The sequence below is a fragment of the Pristiophorus japonicus genome, chromosome 14 (assembly GCF_044704955.1).
Source record: "Pristiophorus japonicus isolate sPriJap1 chromosome 14, sPriJap1.hap1, whole genome shotgun sequence".
Taxonomy (NCBI): Eukaryota; Metazoa; Chordata; class Chondrichthyes; family Pristiophoridae; genus Pristiophorus; species Pristiophorus japonicus.
The window spans coordinates 15,089,379-15,112,968 of record NC_091990.1 but is presented as its reverse complement, the minus strand read 5'-3'; the positions used below and the strand labels follow the sequence as shown (position 1 = coordinate 15,112,968).

The following is a 23,590-nucleotide window of genomic DNA, read 5'->3' as shown; positions in this document are numbered from 1 at the left end:
TCTACCAATTACATCCTCAAAAAATTCAAGAAGATTTGTCAAGCACGATTCCCCTTTCATAAATCCATGCTGACTTGGACCGATCCTGTCACTGCTTTCCAAATGCGCTATTTCATCTTTAATAATTGATTCCAACATTTTCCCCACTACTGATGTCAGGCTAACCAGTCTATAATTACCTGTTTTCTCGCTCCCTTCTTTCTTAAAAAGTGGTGTTACATTAGCTACCCACCGGTCCATAGGAACCGATCCAGTCGATAAGACTGTTGGAAAATAATCACCAATGCATCCACTATTTCTAGGGCTACTTTCCTAAGTAATCTGGGATGCAGACTAACATGCCCCGGGGATTTATCAGCCTTCAATCCCATCAATTTCGCTAACACAATTTCTCGCCTAATAAGGATTTTGTGATGTAATGAACATGAACAAACATAACTATCGGCCCATTTGGATCAGATTGCCCCAGGCCCATCAAGCCCTTAATCCGGCCCCGAATGCCTCTGAGCTTTTTAATATGGGGACCAGAACTGTTCACAGTACTCCAAGTGTGGTCTAATCTAACCAAGATTCTATACTAGTTTATCATAACTTCTCTACTTTTCAATTCTATTCCTCTAGGAATGAATTCTAGTGCTTTGCCCTTTATATGGCCTTACTAACCTGCATTGATACTTTGTAATTTGTCTATCTGTCGCCCCAGATCCCTTACCCCATTTAGATACTTATTTACCAAGGAGTATGTGACCACCTTATTCTTCCTATCAAAATGTAAATACCTCACACTTATCGATATTGAAGTTCATGTGCCAGTTACATGCCCATTCTGCAAGTTTATTAATGTCTTCCTGTATTTTGTCACAGTCCTGAATTTGATTTATTCGGTGAATCAATGGTTCTTATAATAAATTATGGTATAATAGCAGGGCAGCAGCTGGATACTCTGCAACGAGTGACTTACTCACTTCCTGAGATCTCAAAGTCTTTCCACCATCCACAATGTGAAAGTCAGGATTGTGATGCAATTCATGATTCGCCTTTGGTGCAGATGCAATTACAATTACAATTGAGGAGCTCACACCATCCACGACAGAGCAGTTCACTTGATCGGTACCCCTACTTCTACCCCTGGACTCCATTTCTGCCCCCTCCACCACCTGTGCCTTGTGGCTGCATTACAGCAACTCATCAAAGTCACTTTGATAGCACCTCCTTCCTCAGTGACCTCTCCCAAGTAGGACAAGAGCAGCAATATTGTGGGAAAACCATCTCTTCCAAGTGGCCCTCCAAGTCACACAACATCCTGTCTTGGGACACACATTATTGTTCCTTCATTGTCTCTGGGGCAATATCCTGGAATGTTATGACTTACCCCTGTGGGAGCACCAACACAAGGGCTGCAGTGGTTCATGCAGCAGGGCTTCCACCACCTTCTCAGAATACCTAGGGATGGGTAATAAATGTCACCCACATTCCTGAAAACAAGTGAAATCAAAGCATATGCCCTTGTTGTTATAAAGCAGTATTCTCACAGGCATACTATGAGCAACACCACAGGCGATCTGCTAGTTATACGTTTGATTTTCTGCCCATTGACTATGGATGAGCACAAAATCTAGGCCTATACATATTTTGCATTGGTCTTGACGGAAACAATTACATAAGAAATAGGAGCAGGAGTAGGCCATGTGGCCCCTCGAGCCTGCTCCACCATTTAATACGATCATGGCTGATCCGATCATGGACTCGGGTCCAATTCCCTGCCCGCTCTCCATAACCCCTTATTCCCTTATTGTTTAAGAAACTGTCTATCTCTGTCTTAAATTTATTCAATGTCCCAGCTTCCACAGCTCTCTGAGGCAGCGAATTCCACAGATTTACAACCCTCAGAAGAAATTTCTCCTCATCTCTGTTTTAAATGGGCGGCCCCTTATTCTAAGTTCTCGTCTCCATCAGTGGAAACATCCTCTCTGCATCCACCTTGTCAAGCCCCCTCACAATTTTATACATTTCAATAAGATCACCTCTCATTCTTCTGAATTCCAATGAGTAGAGGCACAACCCACTCAACTTTTCCTCATAAGTCAACCCCCTCATCTCTAGAATCAACCTAGTGAACCTTCTCTGAACTGCCTCCAAAGCAAGTATATCCTTTCGTAAATATGGAAACCAAAACTGCACGCAGTATTCCAGGTGTGGCCTCACCAATACCCTGTACAACTGTAGCAAGACTTCCCTGCTTTTATACTCCATCCCTTTTGCAATAAAGGCCAAGATTCCATTGGCCTTCCTGATCACTTGCTGTGTTACATGCACAAGTACCCCCAGGTCCCACTGTACTGCAGCACTTTACAATCTTTCTCCATTTAAATAATAACTTGCTCTTTGATTTTTCTGCCAAAGTGCATGACCTCACACTTTCCAACGTTATACTCCATCTGCCAAATTTTTGCCCACTCACTAAGTCAAAGTCTACCCCACAGTTACAAAACAATGCAAAATTGTTAACCTGCTCTAAATTTCACAAAAACTCAGCAGCAGCGAGTGGCAGGATGTGGGGTTTGCCAGTAGAGTTGGTATTTTAAATGTTTAACACGTTTTGTGTGATATTAATATTCTTGTTACTATGGAAAAGAGGGTAGCAGTTTTGCCAGGAGAGGATGTCAAATAAATAAGCAAATCTTAGCATCAGTTATTAAAATCATTTTTCTTCAAAAGGAAATCCAGAGAGACGAGTGATGGGAGGCCTCATGTATGTTCATTAAAGAATATTAAAAATTTCTGTTCAATTCCCCATTGGTACTAAATTCAAAAAGACAGTTACAGTTCTAAATCATCTCCGTATTTAAATAAAACAAGTGCTGGGGGGCAAAATATTATTCTTGGTCCCCAGAAAAAAATAGGTGTAGATCTTAACTTGGTGTGATTGTGTAAAACAGGTGATAGCGAGTTAGCAGCCCATTTTGCATCATTCCCAATTTTTATTGCCATTAAAGTCAATCAATGGAAATTAAAAATTGGGAGAGATGTAAAACAGGCTGCCGATTTGCTATTACCCATTTTACACTATTGCACTAAGTCAAGGTCTACCCCACAGTTACAAAACAGTGCAAAATTGTTAACCTGCTCTAAATTTCACAAAATTTGAGTTTGCAACTTTGCTAGAAATACCAGAGGAAATCTTCACCAATATTACACATAGACAATCCTATTAAGTCTTTATAATACAAATAAAACACCTTTCATCTGAATCTTCTGCTGACAACAAAATTACACCAGAAACCGTGTGCAACTAGTCAATTACATAAGTTTACAAGGCACTTTTACTTTTTACTGTTTGATAGAGCATATACACTTCAATGTATGTGTGCACTTGGAAAAACAAATGGGTGTTTCTGACAACCACATCGCTCACTGAAACCTTCTCATTTAAAAATCCACAGATTTAAAGATTAAGCAGCGCATGGTTAGTTCAATCATTGACTGCATGACTCAAAGACAGGACAACTATTCCACTCCAGCATTCCTCACAACTCATTACATAAATGAGTAGTCAGACTAAACCATGGTACTCATTTACACTAGAAGTAAAAGTAATAAAGAGAACACTGAGGTTCAGTTTATGTATTCAATTTAATTGTATAGTTTATCACATTGTCTCAGAGAAAACAAGTCTAATCGAGGTGAATTGATTTAACCCAACGGTGTTGAGACAAGGGTCATTTTGTATCCTCCTAATCTGATACTCTTTGCTTCTTCTTCTTCTTTTTCACATGTAGTGCTCCCAATAAAAGAAGCAATTAAGACCAAAAACAATGTTACAGTATCCTTGGAATTAAGAAAAAAGGCACCACCAGAGACCAAATATTCAGCTAAGTTTGGGTGGAAGACAATAGAAATGGACATCAAGTAACATCATGATCAAGGCTCCAAAGATGACGAGCTATTTTCAAAGTCAGTTTCCCTAAATTAGGTCTTAATATATATTTTTAAAAATTCTAAACACTTGGAACAATTCTAACTTACAATACACCACGGGAAGGTATTCATTGCTCCAACAAAAAAATCTTGTCTGTCTTTGAAGGCTGCGGACTTCACCCACTGCAGATTTGCATCACAGACTTTAGTTCATTAATAAATGTTAAATGAGTCAGACAGAGAGAAGAAAAATCATCTCAAGTTGGATTTCTTTCTGGTTTGCAGGTCCCTTGTGCTTAAAGAAAATCCATCCTTTGCACTCCTTTAGGAGGCCTCTGATCCATTTTCTTCTGCATTTTTAAACATGAGGATGGAGTTGTAAATCTTCAGCGCAGGTCCCAGTTTGATGCCCATAATGTTGACCATGTCCGTTTGGGTCAGCAGCAAAAAGGCTTCTCCATCGATTTGCTATGCAGGCAAAAATTAAGAAAAAATGAATGGGCAAAGAGCTTGCGATTTTTTTTGCCAGTTTTTCTCCTCAGTCTTTTTTTTTACTACTACAACAACATGTATTTATATAGCACCTTTAACACACATCCCAAGGCCCTTCCCTGGAGTCTTAGCAAACAAAAATTGACACTGAGCTGCAGAAAGACATTAGGCAGATTCGTGGTCAAAGAGGTAGGTTTTAAAGAGCATCTTAAAAGGAGGAGAGTAGGTAGGTCAAGGAGTTCCAGAGCTTAGGGCCTTGGCAGCTGAAGGCATCAACGCCAATTGTGGAACGATTAAAATCAGGGAAGCTCAAGAGTCCAGAACTGGAGGAGCGCAGAGGGTTGTAGGGCTGGAGAAGATTACAGAGATAGGTCATTGAACATTCCTTGTTCAAGACACCAACTTCTGCTGGGGTATGGTTTTACAGGTGCTGGGTGTCCTTCAGCATTTCATCCAAGTGTCCATTCTTCACTTAGATAATGAATGTCAGTAAGCTTATTCAACTATGGGAGGTGTCACAGCATAGTTTAATCTCTCCTCACATATTTTCCAGCAAAAACAAGCGGAGTAGGAAACCTGGCTAATATTTATCCTCCCTGATCCAGGGGCAGAGGATAATTACAGCACCCCAACTGCTACCACAGCTGAGATTGGCAAACACAGCATTTAGCAAGAATCAAATCCATGACCTTCTGGTTCGCATTAGTACGTACTGGGTAGTGTCTTTATCCACTTGGCCATCAGGAGAGCTAGGGATATAGTCTGATGTGAACCCGTAGTATGAAAAGCCCATTATGTAAACCACCAAAAATTCAAAGCAAAGCTTTTATTTGCAAAATTAATTTGCAAAACATTCACTCAAATCCTAGTTTCAGAATTGCACAAGAACTACTAATATATCAAATCAATACAGCCTTTACATCTATTGATTACTAACAATAATAAGAGATTTTGGCAATGCAGTTCTCCAAAAGGTTGATGTCATGACCAGGGTTGAACATTTCAGACTATATATGGCATAGAGTACAAAAGCAAGGAAGTTATAATGAACCTTTATAAAACACTGGCTGTGTCTAATTCTGGGCACTGCATTTTCGGAAGCATGTGAAAGCATTAGAGAGGGTGCAGAAAATATTTACAAGAATGGTTCCAAGGGTGAGGGACTTCAGTTATGTGGATAGAATGGAAAAGCTGGTGTTGTTTTCCTCAGAGCAGAGAAGGTTGAGGGGTCTAGAGTAGATCGAGAGAAAACGTTCCCATTGGCGGAGGGTCTAGACCCAGAGGACACAGATTTAAGGTGATTGGCGAAAGAACCAAAGGCAAACCAACGAATGGTTATAATCTGAAAGGGTGGAGGAGGCAGATTCAATCATGGCTTTCAAAAGGGAACTGGATAAGTACCTGAATTGCAGGGGAAAGGGTGGGGGAGTGGAACTAGCTGAATCGTTCTGGCAAAGAGCTGGCAGGAGCTCAACAGGCCGAATGGCCTCTTTCTGTGCTGTAACCATTCTATGATTCTATAAATCAATATTAAAAAAAATACAGGCTTTTGATAATCTTAAGTTTAGCTCAGAAACATTGAAACAATTGAGAAAACTCCAAAAAAAAAAAAAATTTTTTGATCCCTCGAAGCCAATATTTTGATTTAGTAATTCCAGCCCAACTATGGGAAACTCATTTTAGCCCAAACACTTGACTATAAAAAGCTTTCCAGCTGTAGCTAAGCGATTACTGAAGAAGATCTAATGCCCAGTTTGCAGACTCAATTTTAGATCGGACCAAGATGGATGTGTGCCCAGATGTGGCCATGTATTAAGTGCATACACACAGTATTAAGCGTATGCAAGCGATATTAAGCGCACGCATGCACACAGTATTAAGCGTATGCAAGCGGTATTAAGCGCACGCATGCACACAGTATTAAGTGCACGCATGCACACAGTACTAAGCGTATACAAGCAGTGTTGCTACATGTGCATCTGCAAAAGAAAAAGAACAGAAACAAGAAAAATCGTAATCTTAGCCACGGAGCTGTGGCCACTGAGAACCAGTAATGTAAACTGGGGCAGCTCCACCCACGCCACTCAATCCCCCTACACCACTTCACTCACTGGGGTCAATTTTCACTGCCTTCACTTGGCATTAACCAGAAACTGCCTCAAAATGGGGTCGGTACCCTTACTGCCCCATTATCACTGGCAATGAAAAGGTGTCCAAAGCACCCGCCTGTTTCAGGCAATGGACCCCTTTTAATATAGAAATCAGAGTCCGATGACGTAAATAGGACCCCTATTGCCATTTTTGGTTGGAGGTGGTGGGCGTGGTTTTTCCATTTAAAAGCCGGTGAGCTGGCTGCGTGGGACCTCGAGACCACTACATGGCCGGTGTAGCTCAACGGGGACATTGAAGAGAAGATAAATATTCGAAGCAGAGAAAGATGAAGGGTGATTGGCAGAGAATGGGTCAGAAGGAGCAATTTACGAATTGCTCCAGCAAGGAGCCGGAGTCGACCTGATGGGCCGAAATTTGCTCCTGCTATGCTGTAAAGTTCTACGGTTCGACAGAGGGAATTTCCATTTCAATGCATGAATCACCATCAATTCTTCACTTAACACTTACCTCGTCCCTGAAAACAATGGCTTGTTCTTTACAGCCTGGTAAACTTTGTACAAAATTGGCCACCTGTAGAATTCAAACACACCTTCAGAAATCTGATTCAGCACCTCAGAAAGTTGCAGCACCTTCCTTTACTTTAAGCTTTAAAAATAGTCCAGCTGATAATATGGCTTGCTTAAAATACCTGTTCTAAATGTTATCACCAACTTTCTCCTCTCCTCTCCTGAACATGCCAGGTGTAATTGGGATACAACTCCAAGCATCTTGCCCAAGTGGGCATTATTCGTGTGCATGTCTGGACGATGAATGGTATTGGGATATTCGACTGTGTGGGGCCATCAAAGCACAGGCAGATATCCAATGCTCGTGCGCTTCCCATAAAGGGATGTTGGATAGTGATCAGAATTGGGAATCCTAGTTGACGTTCCTCTCCCGAACTCAGGCCAACTACAGCAACTCTCACCATCTCAGCTAAGGTCCACTAATTCACCACAGACTAAGGATCAAACCTGTGATCTTCTTGGTCCACATGGCTCAGCTATACACCGGATGAACTCACCGAGCCAACAGGAGTGACGGAGGGGAAATAATATTTTAAAATATGAAAGGTTTCATCCTGAACCATGGCTATAGTCAACAATCAAGATGGAGAGCTAATCTCTCACCTTGTGCTTTAATCAACTCTCCAAGGCCAAAATAAAAAGGAGCCTACTGGCTCACACCATAACTTTGATGGTTTATGTGCCATTGAATACAAGCTAGTTCAGTTCACAGTTTAAAGTATGCGGCAACTACTAATTCGCAGAAGGATTCTTAAACCTTTACAACACAGAAGTGATGACTTTAAAGGGGCAATTTCCCCTATTTCACCCTGCTATCGGGAAGTCATGCCCGTTTACAAGTGCCTCTTGGAAATTTGCTGGAAAATTACTTGCAGCACATGCCAAAATTTCCAATATTCACTTCAGGGAGGTTGAGGTCACCTGCCTTTGTAACAAAGTCGGAAAGTTACCCCATAGGACAGAACAAGGGGAGAATATGCCTAAAAAATGGAAGAGTGGCATTCTTAAGTTTAAAACCACAAGAGAAGATCTTCCAGAAGAGACAATAGCCTGAATAGAGGGCTGTGAGGGAGGTTAAGCAGACCTTGAATTTAAAGCGTTGCTGGTTTCAATCATGAAATGAGAGAACAAGAGGGCAGTATCCTGCTACGAATGGTGGTGGTGGGGGGGGGGGGGACTGGTTTCTCAGTTTACCTCTTCTATGGACCACTTTGCCACTTTCTTTGCAGTGTGACCTGCCACTTCGGGCAGGAGCTTGCTGTGTTGTTCCCAGCAGAGGTACAGACGTTGTGTGGGATGTGGAGAGATGGAAGACATAAACACTGACTGGTGAAGAGCCTGCTGCAGGTTGTAGTCACTCTCTGCAGAAAGACAAAAGATTAAAATGTTTTCAGAGGAAGAAACAGAATCCAGCGGGACACCTGATTGCTATATCATGAATAAAAATTAAAACTGATTCGATTTCACATCAGTTTGAACAGGAAGCAGCACTACAAGCTCACAGAACTCTGTCTGTGTTTACAGTATTCATCATTTATACCCATTATTGGTGCATAGCTGGCTTTCTAAATCAGCAATTTATTCCATCATGGTAGTTAACTAGAAACTATCCGAGAATAAAAGTTGTGAATAAATGAATGTGGAATGCATCACTGACCAAGTAGAGTGTCTCACTCTATATTGACATTTGTAAAGAAGTAGCCTTTTTTCACAATTGTTCAAAAATAAAACTTTTAAAGAAACAATATTAACATTTATTTCATTTATTCCTGTCCATTTCTTTGATTTTGATCCCCCCCACCCTCTGCCCCGCTCTCCTCTCGCCCCTCCTTCCCTCCCCCCTCCTTGCCGCCCCCCCCACGAGTACTGACTATTCCAGGTAAAACTGCGTGTTTCAGTTTCAACTGTGTGAGACACATTCTCATCTCTTGAGTCAGTAGGCTGTGGGTTCAAGTCCCATTCCAGGACTTGGAATCAGAAAGGTACGACACAGGAGACCATTTAGCCCATCGGGTCTGTGCCTTAAAAAATGTCCTGTTGCCTGTGTTGAGAGTGCTGAATCCTCACCACTAGACCAGCAAGGAAGCTCTTGAGCTGTAATCTTGGTTAACACTACAGTGCAGTTCAGGGAGTGCTGTATTGTTGGAGGCACCGTCTTTCAAACAAGATGTGAGACGGAGATCCAGTCTGTCTGTTCAGGTGAATGTAAAAGATCCCAAAGCAATATTTGAAGAGTAGGGAGGGCCCTTGGGATCCCTCAACCAACACATTATTTAATAAATACAACTCACTTTTACTGCTGTGCAACCTCAGAATAGCAGCTGTCATATCGCGCACAGGCTGTTAACTCCTCATTACAGGAGAGAAAAGGATGATTGCTTTTCATTTACTACATAATTCTAATATTCCCTTCACTAAATACCTATTCTTATGGCTTCCAAAGAAGCTGGAACATTAAACAAAGGAAAATAAAACTGAAGACAGATAGAATCTTGTGACCACAAAAACCATTAGCTTTGGTTGGATTTTTACTTAATTATGAATGTGAATAAAAATATTGACCTGAAAAGGATTTAAATGCTCATTTGCAAAGAGTTCACCATCACATTTAAGTTCAAAATTACCCAGAGCAAGTCATGAGATACAAGGGATAATTCCGCTGATCAGAGATTGCAGGGATGCAAGCTGGGAAATTGTGTGCCTGAATTTCCATTAAATTTAAAATTAGTGACTGCAATCCCTGCAAGTGTCATTCTGCTCCGGAAGTGCTCGACTGCGGAATCATCCTATGGGAAAATATTTGGAGATTTAATAGAGGTGTTCAAAATTATGACTGGCTTTGAGAGAGAAAATAAGGACAAAGCGTTTCCACTGGCGGGAGGGTCGGTAACAGAAGACACAGATTTAAGTCATTTGGCAAAAGAACCTGATGGGAGGGGAGGAGATTTTTTTTTTTATAAACGCAGCGAATTGCTTTGATCTAGAACTTGCTGCCTGAAGGGGTAGTGGAAGTAGATTCAACACTAACTTTGAAAAGGGTAATTGGATATATACTGGAAAAGGAAAAATGGGCATGACTGTGGGGAGAGATACTCATTGGATAGTTCTTTCAATAGACAAGATGAGCCGAATGGACTCCTTCTGTGCTGTGTGATTCTATGAGAATGGGTTACACATTTATAGATATCACAAGTTCAATTATTTTCCAGTTTGACTGCTCTCAAGTTGGTAAATTTGACTTGTATTACATATTCGCTAAGTGCATGTGAAAGCCATACAGGCACAGAAGAAATAGGAGCAGGAGTAGGCCATTTGGCCCCTCGAGCCTGCTCCACTATTAAATAAGATCATGGCTGATCTTCTACCTCAACTCCACTTTCCTGCCCTATCCCCATAGCCCTCGATTCCCTTAGCGTGCAAGTGAAATGTGTGTACAAACGGCACTATATTTTCACTAATCATTTACAATTATCAGTACTCTGGATATTTTCATCTGATTAACATTAACCTGCTGTTTCTTTTAGTCTGCCCGGTGTTTCTTCCTCCTCTTGCTTCACAAACTGCAGTTTCAAATACTTCGGTGGACGCCCAACTCTAAATACAACAGACACATCATTAGGCCACAGGGAGGAATAGGAGCCCAAAAAAAAACCGAGAGTGTAGTGCATCCTGCTGATTTACTTTCTCTGTTTTATCTTGGCATCAACTGACACTTGAGGCTTTTTGGCTGGTGATTCTTCACAGCATTCTTCTCCAACTCCTTTCGCCTGTCCATTTTCCAAGACGGAGTGTCCTGACAGGCAGTGTATTTCAATTCGGTTCCCAGCACCGTTCTGTGAAAGAGTTTTTCTGACGGGGGTAAAGAAGATAGAAATTTTAAAAAATATGTAACCTTTTAAGATCTGATTTTAAGTACATATTAAGTACACATCAACTTCATGGTAGAAAGGTTGGATTTAACAGAAGGGGAAAGAAAAGTCGCCAAATAACTTAATCTGGGTGACACTTGTGCAATAAATGCATGAACATGGAAAATTAAATCTGTGAAGCAAAAAAAACTTGCTACTCTGAGGTAGTTTCTATTTAAACAGATTAAAAACTCTGACAGGTACCAATAGCAGGCCTTTGCCATGCCAGCTGGGTCACACTCAAAAATAAATGATACATAATTAGCAAAGGTTGATGCTTGAGTGGCAAATTTCCTTCTCGGCAATATATTTATAAAATATATGGATAGACAGCTGCATTTCAAATGGTAATGCCATGGGTATATAAAAGTCAGTAGTACTCACCAGGATATATTAATCCCCAATGATCGCAATTTGTATTGTGCATTTTCCAGTCAAATTTACACTCATAATATGCTACTTATTTTAATTTCCAGGATTAATTATGCAGAGTACTACTGAATATCCTCATTACCAATTACACTTTCGCAAATTATTCACAGACGCTTTCTATATCTCACTGGCACTGTAGTGATTTGCCAAAGATGCATTTGTCTAATGGGTGTCGTGCCAGCAAGGAATGGGATCGACAGCTGATCCTGCCCAGCTAACTGGCTGCAAGGAAAGTTACAGCTTTCAAATTTTATAAATTTTCATTCCAAGAGGTAACAGTTAAATATCTTGCAACTCCTGAAGCATTTTACTACTGTAAACTCAGTAACAAGAAGTAATCAATCACAGTACCAGGAAACTACTACAGTCTGCGCATATAGTTTATATAGCAATGTAAAACACTACCAAAAACTAAACAATTGGGTCAGTACAATCAATTATTTCTATTTTCATCAGGAATCTTAGCATTTATTTCCATTGGGGCAGAAATGTTGATTATAAATGTCAGCAAAATTTAGAAGAAAAATGAACGATACTATTCCGTGGGTCAGATAGTCTCAACAAATAAGTGAATCAACGATACCATTTATTGTGAGTGAAATTGTAAAAAAGTCTATTATTTAGAAAGCTAAAAATCAAACATTTTTTTATTTTGCGGTCACATTCCACTACTGGAATTCAGTCAAATACAGGTGCAGCGTCGAGAATCCGGAGTTCCAGAATCTGGGATGACTGGTGGGCAGGGTCGTCCAGATTCCATAAAATGTTCCGGAATCCGGACCCTGGGGCCCTGCCACTGCCCGACCTTGGGCCTCACCTCGCCGCTGCTGCTCTTACCTCAGGTCCTCCTCGTCGGCCTGCCCAACGACCCCCTTGGCGGGGCCCATCTGAACACCTCCTCAGCCATCCAGCCCGTCCGACAACATCCTCGTCGGGGTCGGCCTGACGACCTCCTTGGTAGGGCCAGGTGGCCCGAACAGCTCCTCGGCGGGAATCCCCCCCCCCATATCCAGAAATACCCGAACCTGGGCTCAGATGTTTCCGGATTCGTGACGTCAGAAACAAATCGAAAGTCCAGAAAAGCCCGGAATCCAGTATGGCCTCGGTCCAGAGGGTTCCGGATTTTAAGCGCAGCACCTGTACTTTTAGCAAAGCTCTCGTTATGTCTTTGTTAAGTTGTTAAACATTTTTAGGGCAGCTTGCAAAAAAAAAAGTTATGGGGGAAAAAAAACTGCTTTCCATAAGTAATAAATATATTAAAAATGCAAAAATATTTTGATTACATGACCTTAAATATATCCTTTTATAATACCTTTAAAAAAAAGATTGTCATGGAATGGAGAGAAAATAACAGTTAACCGCACACAAAGACCTAGAAAAATGATATTGATATACCAAGAGGCAAAACACAGATTTCATACAGTCCAGTGCATGCTCTGCCAACCATGGTTCTCCAAGTGATGGTTAATCCTGCTCCGAAACAGTGTTATATGAAATAATCCCTGCAGTAAAAGCCACTTCCCAAACAGACAGGAAACCACAATAGTGGACAGTGATCAACAGTCCATAGAAACATAGAAAATAGGTGCAGGAGTAGGCCATTCGGCCCTTCTAGCCTGCACCGCCATTCAATGAGTTCATGGCTGAAATGCAACTTCAGTACCCCATTCCTGCTTTCTCACCATACCCCTTGATTCCCCGAGTAGTAAGGACTTCATCGAACTCCTTTTTGAATATATTTAGTGAATTGGCCTCAACAACTTTCTGTGGTAGAGAATTCCACAGGTTCACCACTCTCTGGGTGAAGAAATTCCTCCTCATCTCGGTCCTAAATGGCTTCCCCCTTATCCTTAGACTGTGTCCCCTGGTTCTGGACTTCCCCAACATTGGGAACATTCTTCCTGCATCTAACCTGTCTAACCCCGTCAGAATTTTAAACGTTTCTATGAGGTCCCCTCTCATTCTTCTGAACTCCAGTGAATACAAGCCCAGTTGATCCAGTCTTTCTTGATAGGTCAGTCCCGCCATCCCGGGAATCAGTCTGGTGAACCTTCGCTGCACTCCCTCAATAGCAAGAATGTCCTTCCTCAGGTTAGGAGACCAAAACTGTACACAATACTCCAGGTGTGGCCTCACCAAGGCCCTGTACAATTGTAGCAACACCTCCCTGCCCTTGTACTCAAATCCCCTCGCTATGAAGGCCAACATGCCATTTGCTTTCTTAACCGCCTGCTGTACCTGCATGCCAACCTTCAATGACTGATGTACCATGACACCCAGGTCTCTTTGCACCTGCCCTTTTCCTAATCTGTCACCATTCAGATAATAGTCTGTCTCTCTGTTTTTACCACCAAAGTGGATAACCTCACATTTATCCACATTATACTTCATCTGCCATGCATTTGCCCACTCACCTAACCTATCCAAGTCGCTCTGCAGCCTCATAGAATCCTCCTTACAGCTCACACTGCCACCCAACTTAGTGTCATCCGCAAATTTGGAGATACTACATTTAATCCCCTCGTCTAAATCATTAATGTACAGTGTAAACAGCTGGGGCCCCAGCACAGAACCTTGCGGTACCCCACTAATCACTGCCTGCCATTCTGAAAAGTCCCCATTTACTCCTACTCTTTGCTTCCTGTCTGACAACCAGTTCTCAATCCATGTCAGCACACTACCCCCAATCCCATGTGCTTTAACTTTGCACATTAATCTCTTGTGTGGGACCTTGTCGAAAGCCTTCTGAAAGTCCAAATATACCACATCAACTGGTTCTCCCTTGTCCACTCTACTGGAAACATCCTCAAAAAATTCCAGAAGATTTGTCAAGCATGATTTCCCTTTCACAAATCCATGCTGACTTGGACCTATCATATTACCTCTTTCCAAATGCACTGCGATGACATCCTTAATAATTGATTCCATCATTTTACCCACTATCGATGTCAGGCTGACCGGTCTGTAATTCCCTGTTTTCTCTCTCCCTCCTTTTTTAAAAAGTGGGGTTACATTGGCTACCCTCCACTCCATAGGAACTGATCCAGAGTCAATGGAATGTTGGAAAATGACTGTCAATGCATCCACTATTTCCAAGGCCACCTCCTTAAGTACTCTGGGATGCAGTCCATCAGGCCCTGGGGATTTATCGGCCTTCAATCCCATCAATTTCCCCAACACAATTTCCCGACTAATAAGGATTTCCCTCAGTTCCTCCTCCTTACTAGACCCTCCGACCCCTTTTATATCCGGAAGGTTGTTTGTGTCCTCCTCAGTGAATACCGAACCAAAGTACTTGTTCAATTGGTCCGCCATTTCTTTGTTCCCCGTTATGACTTCCCCTGATTCTGACTGCAGGGGACCTACGTTTGTCTTTACTAACCTTTTTCTCTTTACATATCGATAGAAACTTTTGCAATCCGTCTTAATGTTCCCTGCAAGCTTCTTCTCGTACTCCATTTTCCCTGCCCTAATCAAACCCTTTGTCCTCCTCTGCTGAGTTCTAAATTTCTCCCAGTCCCCGGGTTCTCTGCTATTTCTGGCCAATTTGTATGCCACTTCCTTGGCTTTAATGCTATCCCTGATTTCCCTTGATAGCCACGGTTGAGCCACCTTCCCTTTTTTATTTTTACGACAGACAGGAATGTACAATTGTTGTAGTTCATCCATGCGGTCTCTAAATGTCTGCCATTGCCCATCCACAGTCAACCCCTTCAGTATCATTCGCCAATCTATCCTAGCCAATTCACGCCTCATACCTTCAAAGTTACCCTTCTTTAAGTTCTGGACCATGGTCTCTGAATTAACTGTTTCATTCTCCATCCTAATGCAGAATTCCACCATATTATGGTCACTCTTCCCCAAGGGGCCTCGCACAACGAGATTGCTAATTAATCCTCTCTCATTACACAACACCCAGTCTAAGATGGCCTCCCCTCTAGTTGGTTCCTCGACATATTGGTCTAAAAAACCATCCCTTATGCACTTCAGGAAATCCTCCTCTACCGTATTGCTTCCAGTTTGGTTAACCCAATCTATGTGCATATTAAAAAGTCACCCATTATAACTGCTGCACCTTTATTGCACGCACCCCTAATTTCATGTTTGATGCCCTCCCCAACATCACTACTACTGTTTGGAGGTCTGTACACAACTCCCACTAATGTTTTTTGTCCTTTGGTATTCTGCAGCTCTACCCATATAGATTCCACATCATCCAAGCTGATGTCCTTCCGAACTATTGCCTTAATTTGCTCCTTAACCAGCAATGCTACCCCACCTCCTTTTCCTTTTATTCTATCTTTCCTGAATGTTGAATACCCCTGGATGTTGAGTTCCCAGCCCTGATCATCCTGGAGCCACGTCTCCGTAATCCCAATCACATCATATGTGTTAACATCTATTTGCACAGTTAATTCATCCACTTTATTGCAGATACTCCTTGCATTAAGACACAAAGCCTTCAGGCTTGTTCTTTTAACACCCTTTGTCCTTTTAGAATTTTGCTGTACAGTGGCCCTTTTTGTTCTTTGCCTTGGGTTTCTCTGCCCTCCACTTTTCCTCATCTCCTTTTTGTCTTTTGCTTTTGCCTCCTTTTTGTTTCCCTCTGTCTTCCTGCATTGGTTCCCATCCCCCTGCCATATCAGTTTAAATCCTCCCCAACAGCACTAGCAAACACTCCCCCTTGGACATTGGTTCCGGTCCTGCCCAGGTGCAGACCGTCCGGTTTGTACTTGTCCCACCTCCCCCAGAACCGGTTCCAATGCCCCAGGAATTTGAATCCCTCCCTGTTGCACCACTGCTCAAGCCACGTATTCATCTGCGCTATCCTGCGATTCCTACTCTGACTATCACGTGGCACTGGTAGCAATCCCGAGATTACTACTTTTGAGGTCCTACTTTTTAATTTAGCTCCTAGCTCCTTAAATTCGTTTCGTAGGACCTCATCCCTCTTTTTACCTATGTCATTGGTACCAATGTGCACCACGACAACTGGCTGTTCTCCCTCCCTTTTTAGAATGTCCTGCACCCGCTCCGAGACATCCTTGACCCTTGCACCAGGGAGGCAACATACCATCCTGGAGTCTCGGTTGCGGCCGCAGAAACGCCTATCTATTCCCCTCACCATTGAATCCCCAATCACTATTGCTCTCCCACTCTTTTTCCTGCCCTCCTGTGCAGCAGAACCAGCCACGGCGCCATGAACTTGGCTGCTGCTGCCCTCCCCTGATGAGTCATCCCCCTCAACGGTACCCAAAGCTGTGTATCTGTTTTGCAGGGGGATGACCACAGGGGACTCCTGCACTACCTTCCTTGCAAAGAACAACTTCTTTACACAACGAGTGGTTAGGATTTGGAATACACTGCCTGATAGGGTGGTGGAGGCAGATTCAATAGGAGCCTTCAAAAAGGGAATTGGATAAATACCTGAAGGAGAAAGAAATTGGAGGGATTTGGGTAAAGAGCGGGGGAGGTGGACTAACTGTATTTCTCTTTGAAAGTTGGCGTAGACCCCTTCTGTGCTGTACTATTGTATGGCTCTATAATAACAGAAGGTAGTGGAAAATGCTTTCACTGCAAAACTTCTTAGATGGCATTACAGAAAGCTACCTTTGCTGGATTATTACTACTCACTTAAGCACGGAGGCGTCTTCTGGTGACTCTGGTGCTGTTGAGATTGCCTGCGTTCCCATTTTCTTTAGTTTCTGAGCACCCAAGACAGGGGACTGCCTCTCTCCACTTAAACGGTCTGGTAGAACCATCTCTTTATTGAGGTTAATTTCAGAATATGGACAACTAACTAACCTAAAATAAAAAAACAAAGCACAAGATAGAATATATCACTATTTGAAGGTTTATAAACCCGTATCATAAAATATTGCCAGTATACAGTCACTATACAAAGTGATCCACATTGCTAACAGTTAGCTGATTCTGTCATATTTCCATTTGCTGTTATCAATGGTGCATCATTTCTACCCTATTACGGATGGGGGAGGGCAGTGACATCCCAATAATGAAGTACTGGCAATATATCAATCACTTAATATAATAAAAAACGCACATTTCCTGTCACCTTTTTCTGTTAAAAATTCCCATGTCCACATTTATAACGGAAACCGCCGATGTAAATTCATCACGCTGCAATTCAACCTTCCTGCCAGTTGAGGTGCTGTAGTCGCTCAGTTTTGCATCTCCCAGCTCCTCAGCCTGTTCTGCAGAGTCACTCCTGTGTTCCAACCAACTCCACTTCTTTGCTTCCAAAACCGCTGCAAAATTTGCTAGTTAACTAAATAATATTTTTATGCAATAATTGTATTTTATAAAAGACTTTTAAATGGCAACTGAAATACATCAGCATGCCCTGGTCAAATTATCCCCTGCCCTCTAATCCCAATTCACCTGAAGACTACACTTGGCCCCGACTCTCCTTGCAAAGACTCAGCAGATCGACTAGTAATTTTAGAATTTTTCTGCTTTACATTTGTACCACTGCTAACATTGACTGCCTCCCCTAGAGTAAATGGTTCATTTTACACATTCATGAAAAGGATGCAGATTTTTTAAGAGCCTAAACTAATTAGTAATCTCTGCTCATACTGATGCCTCTCTATTTAAGTGCAACGAGTATACATTCCTCCTCCTGTTAATGTTAGTGAAGGAGATCCACGAATATAAAGTATACTTCCCACTTCAGACTCCCACCAAACCTTTTTATATATACTAACACTGTAAGCGCTCTTAAATAAACAATGATAAAAGCTGTCGATCAAATGTCATTTTTTTAAATAATTGTTAATGTTGTCACTTCGGATGAAAAATGAACAATTCCAAAAGTTTTATATATTAAAAAATTCAGGTAAAACAAAAGGCAGGTAGTCCTAATAAGTTCTCACATACGTGTAGTGTGCAGCATATCTTGCTCCTTTGATGTGCCCTATTCCTTTACAACCAGGTGTTGGGCATCCTCCTTGTCCTGGACTTAGCGCCAAGTCAGCAGGGCCTAATTGGGGGGGAAATCTCACAATTACTTAGTTTCTAGATGTTAGGCCCCCTGGCCTTTTTGTCTAAAAAATAAAAACTCAAAACACTGGAAATACATTGCAGGTTTGTCAGCATCGAGAAAGAAAAAGATACTGAGATGGAGGCTGTTTGTCTTTCGTTAGACTGGACGATAAAACCCTTTCAAAATGATTGGAAAAAAATGAAACAGATATTCCAATCACAGAGAGGAAGTTAATGGATGGTAGGAAGTCTGTAATGAAAACAGAAAATGCTGGAAACATGCAATAGTTACAATAAATGGAGAGAGAAAAATAACAAGCCAACGCCCCGAGCACAGATCAGCTCCCTGCCAGAACTGTGTTCAGAAGGGACTACGCCCACAACATCAGCCTGCTTCCTCACCCATTGGATGCCAACAGACCCGCCCTCTACTGTAAAGAAAATGGGGCATATAGTTATCAAAGTCAGTATTCAGACCAGAGGACTGTAGAGCACTTAAAAGGGGAGAGATCCTGTTCCTGAAGCTTGCATTGAGCGTGATCGGAACAGTGTAGAATGCCAAAGATGGAGAGGTACTGACTTTCAGATGCCATGTTAGACTGAGGCTCTGTCTGCCTATTCGGGTGGATTTACAAGATCCCATGACAGAGACTTCTCCTGGTCTCTTGGCCAACGTGCATCCCTCAGCCAGCACCACAGATTAAGTGGCCATTCATCTCATTGCTGTGGGGGGTGGGGGGTGGTTTTGCTGTGTGGGGGGGGGGGGCTTGCTATGTGCAGATTGGCTGACATGTTTGCCCAACAAAAATGCCGACTACACGTTTAAAAAGAAAAAGCAATTAATTGGCTGTGAAGCGTTTCGGGATGATGTGAGGATTTGAAATGTGCTATAAAAAGGCAGATCCTTTATTTCTAGTGGCTGCTAAGAATGTTGGCATCAAATGAGGAAAAGCTGAGTGTTTGTCTGGAAAGCACAGCTCATGCGCCACTTTTAACAAAATCATGGTAGCATTATTATCGGCTCTGGTTCCCCTCTGAAGTGAAAGGAGGATATATTCCAACAAATGGCCTTAATGATAAATAAAGGAGATCATACAGATAAGACTCCAACTTACTAAGAGGTATCTGTAGTGAATGCCCAGTTTTAGCACACCAACCAGCAGGGTGGATATCTGGGCTATCTGCATCTATCCAATAGTCATAGTCATGACTCCAGCCATCAAAATGGATCTGAAACACCATAATATAATACATTAGATATTCTAAATAAGGTAACACATATAGTGGTGGGCAACATTCATGTCACACAAGTTCTTGGCAATGACTATCTCCAATATAAAAAGACAAAGCCATGCCCTCTTGACCTTCAATGGCACCACCATCCCCGAGTTTCTTACCACCACCCGAGAGGTCACCACTGACTAGACCAGATCAACACCACAGCTACAAGAGCAGGGCCAAGGCTGGGCATTCTGAACAAATGGCTCACCTCCTGACCCCTTCAATGACTTTCACCATCAAGTCAGGAATGTGATGGAATGCTCACCACACATGGATAAGTGCAGCCACACCACCACTTGAGAAGCTCATCACCATCTATGAGAAAGCAGTCTGCTTCATCAACGCCCCTGCCAGTGGACTAAACATCCATTCTCTCCACCATGGGTGCACTGTGGCTGCAGTTTGTACTCCGAGATGCACTGTAGCAATACGCCAAGCTTACTTCAATAGCATCCCCCAGCCCAAGATCTCCCCCACCAAGATGAACAAGAGCAGCAAGGTCATTGGATCACTATTGCCTCCCAGTTCCCTTCCAAGTCACATACAATCCTGACTCGGACATATACCATCAATCCTCATCACAGTCAAAATCCTGGAATTCCCTACCCAACATTGTGGAACTCCATCAGCATTAAGATTGCAGCAGTTGCCATTAGGAGGACAACCACAACCTCTTCAGGACAATTAGGGATGGGCAATAAAGGCAGTCTTAAAATAAAATAGTTGTATATTTCACTATATACGGATCATTGAAACCAAATCTTTGACCTCATATCAGATAAACAGTTTTTTCCCCCAATTTGAAATCATTCATTCTAATTTTCAAATAGTTTCAATCATTTCCTAAAGCTGTTTGGCTTAAAGAGATTGCATTAGCTACATAGTTTGGGTAGGGCAGGCAGGGATTCTGAAACAAAACAAACGTTGATTTATTAGACTTAATTTACTTGTATGAAGGTTGAGATATATGTGAAGAATAATGAATCGCTCTGAATAAATGTATAATGAAGGGAATCTGGGTTTTGTGTTTAATATCTATAATTACCCAATTAGATTTCTGCTTTATGTTCTCTCACCCGACTGCTATCCCAAGAACTTTTGCCGCAGGTGCATGTGTGGATATCATACAAGGACAGGTTACTCCCTGCGATCGAGTCACTTGTCAGCGCTAGCCTTCAAAGCTCACGCATGAATTATGTCACTTGGGCAAGGTACTGGAGGACTGTGTTCACCCACTGTATCGCAGCCAAGTGTGTCAGTGCCTTCAGGAGAGAAAAGAAAAAGAGCCGGGGGGGGTGGGGGGGAAGACACGACTTGAATATTTTACAGCGTTTCACCTATTGTCTTTCTCTCATGAAGGCACTGATTGCTTTTGGTATACAGTTCCACAGGCATCAGCAGCCCTTCGGTATCTAACCACAGTGAGCTATTGTTCATGTGTTAGCATAGACAATCAGTTTGAAGGCTATTCAACCACAGGAAGCATTACAAACAATTCTGTTCCTACCCAGCAAGCCCACGCCTCCACTTTAAGGTGGAGTGTTAAAGGTTTAAAAGTTAAACTTCTTTGTTCATTGCAATAGACTTTCCAATGTAAACATGATGGCTTTGAAGTGTTGTGAGAGGAAAATATAGCTGGTCATCCGATATGGAACGTGCTTGTGCAAAGAAGTACACGACAGTAATAACGTCAGCCATGAGTGATTAAAGTGTAACTTTATGGACTAGGATAATAAACAGAGGTAGAGGTCTCCATTCACTATAGTATAGAACAGTAACGGTTGATAAAGCCTGTTCTTCAAAGATATTGAAACAATGTTCCCTGTAATCTTTTTGGCGCATAGGCCCTTCAACTGGCTGTGCGGCCCATTCAATTTTTCACATGTGCACAGTTATTTCCATTGAAAAGCCAGAGATTGGCCTGTGCGGAACCTCCAGATTGCCACGCGGCCACGCAGCTTAGTGGGAACGTCAGGAAGTCTTGTTTGACGGAAGTAGCTTTGGAGTAAAACACTACAGCTGTTTACATGAATAGTCTGTCTTCAAAAGATTTCGGAATGGATACGTCATGAAGTCTTATCTGTGACAGTTTCCTTTAATGTGGGAAAAATATGGTGTATAAAGGAGCATGGTTTGCAAGAGTTCTTCAGAGAACTTGAAAGATACAGAAAAAATGCTCTCCCTGTCTGCAGTTAGGCCAATCACTGTGCTGTATATTAATTAAGTCTGTTCCATATGCTACACTACAAAATGCCTCGTGTTTACTCAGAACGTGTTGTAGTGAACCATAGAAGGAAGAAAGTGGACTTCTAACATCCAGCAAGGCTTACTGAACAATGACTGGGAGCAGGATGCCTGGTTACTTTTATTCCCCCCAAGGCTGGGCACATCAACGCCAACTACAGCAAACATATCACCAGCTCACCCGAGAACTCAGCACAGACCAAGGATCAAACCTGGGCCCTCCTTGATCTCAGAAACTCGGTACCACATCAGGCAATGACTTCACCAACTGAGCTATTGAGGGAACTTATAACTAAATCTTTGAAGTTACTGAGTTGCCACAGAACTGCATTGCCAAAAAAAAAAACTAATACACAGGTGCTTGCAAACCTGGAGAACACAGGGAACTCACAACATCCATTCTAAAAATTATTAGAGAGGTTTATCATTTTAATCCCTGAAGTGATAACAAAGTGAAAGAATTTCAGGTTAAAGAGTTTATTAAATGTGAAGCTGGTGAAATGTAGTCTCAAACGGTTAAAACCTGAGCTTGATCATTCAAAAAGGTTTTTCCAGAATAAATTGTTTGAACACTGCAACAAGTGATTCCCAATTGCTGGATTGGTTTCATTTACGTACTAGGTTGCTCCCACCTTCACTTTGTGTGACAGTGTAAAATATGTGATAGCAAACCGGCAGCCTGTGGTACAACTCACAATTTGTATTTGGGAAAATAAAATTTTAAAATCATGAGATGTAAAGTGGGCTACCCATTCTCTATCACCCGTTTTTCACTATTGCACAAAATCAAAATACCCAGGCCCCCCACTCACCTTCTTTAAAAAAAATCTTTCAAATGGTTATTTGGGAGTGCATTTACTTAAGTTACATGCATAGGTCTGTTCGGAAAACTTAGTCTGGATTATTTCGTATGTTTTAGAATTGGGGAGGTGAATGTTGCGATTAAAGAAATCAGTAAGAAACTTAGTAACTTCATCAAGTGCTAATTCTTGAGGTGGTGATCAAAATAAAACTACAAGCAGTTTCACAAATAAATAGAAACAAAAAAAAAAATTAATTGAAAGCACCAGACCTGCACTATAAATAAACAGAGACATCAATGGAATCATATCAGACTTCGTCTGACAATAAAAGAATGAAGTGTGATCCCAGTCAAGAATGTGATCAATGAGAGTTTCAAAGTGTTTTGCAATAAGCAGTGAATGCACATTTAGCATTGCCACCACTTGCGATATTACACAAGATGGTTAAACATAAAGCGAGAGGAAATCCTATTAAAAATGAGTTAAACTGACTGACAGCAATGCAGACAGTGTCCGTAATAAAACAGGGGAGCTGGAGGCAATCATGCGTTGCGAGGAACCAGACATAGTAGGGATTACTGAAACATGGCTACAGAAAAATCAGGACTGGGAATTAAACATTGAATGGTAAGAACATATTTAGAAAAAAAGTGTGTGAAAAAGGGAAGGTGGAGAAGCTGTACTTATTAAGGATGACATAATGGCAGTAGAAAAAACTGACGCAGCTATCAACAAGACAAAAATAGAATGTGAATGGTATCAACACTCAAAATCATTGCACAAATTTATATCAGATGCAAGAATTAGTCACATTGGAAATTCTGTGGTT

At 41.9% G+C, this 23,590-nt stretch overlaps 1 protein-coding gene across 3 annotated transcripts in view; it reads right to left on the bottom strand.

Moving 5' to 3' along the window:
* Window positions 1–3,614: 3,614 nt before the first annotated feature.
* l3mbtl1b (L3MBTL histone methyl-lysine binding protein 1b) overlaps window positions 3,615–23,590 on the bottom strand; it is a 68,455-nt gene continuing 48,479 nt past the window's right edge. The window contains exons 15-22 of one of the 3 annotated variants that reach the window (XM_070898931.1): window positions 19,549–19,663; window positions 18,329–18,431; window positions 17,063–17,233; window positions 10,770–10,937; window positions 10,597–10,682; window positions 8,283–8,449; window positions 7,030–7,092; window positions 3,615–4,386 (exon numbers count right to left, since the gene is read on the bottom strand). In XM_070898931.1, coding sequence (XP_070755032.1) covers window positions 4,243–4,386; window positions 7,030–7,092; window positions 8,283–8,449; window positions 10,597–10,682; window positions 10,770–10,937; window positions 17,063–17,233; window positions 18,329–18,431; window positions 19,549–19,663 — 1,017 coding nt within the window. In that variant the 3' untranslated portion in view covers window positions 3,615–4,242. The remainder of the gene's footprint in view (window positions 4,387–7,029; window positions 7,093–8,282; window positions 8,450–10,596; window positions 10,683–10,769; window positions 10,938–17,062; window positions 17,234–18,328; window positions 18,432–19,548; window positions 19,664–23,590) is intronic. The other 2 variants (XM_070898932.1, XM_070898933.1) reach the window with 2 other exon arrangements.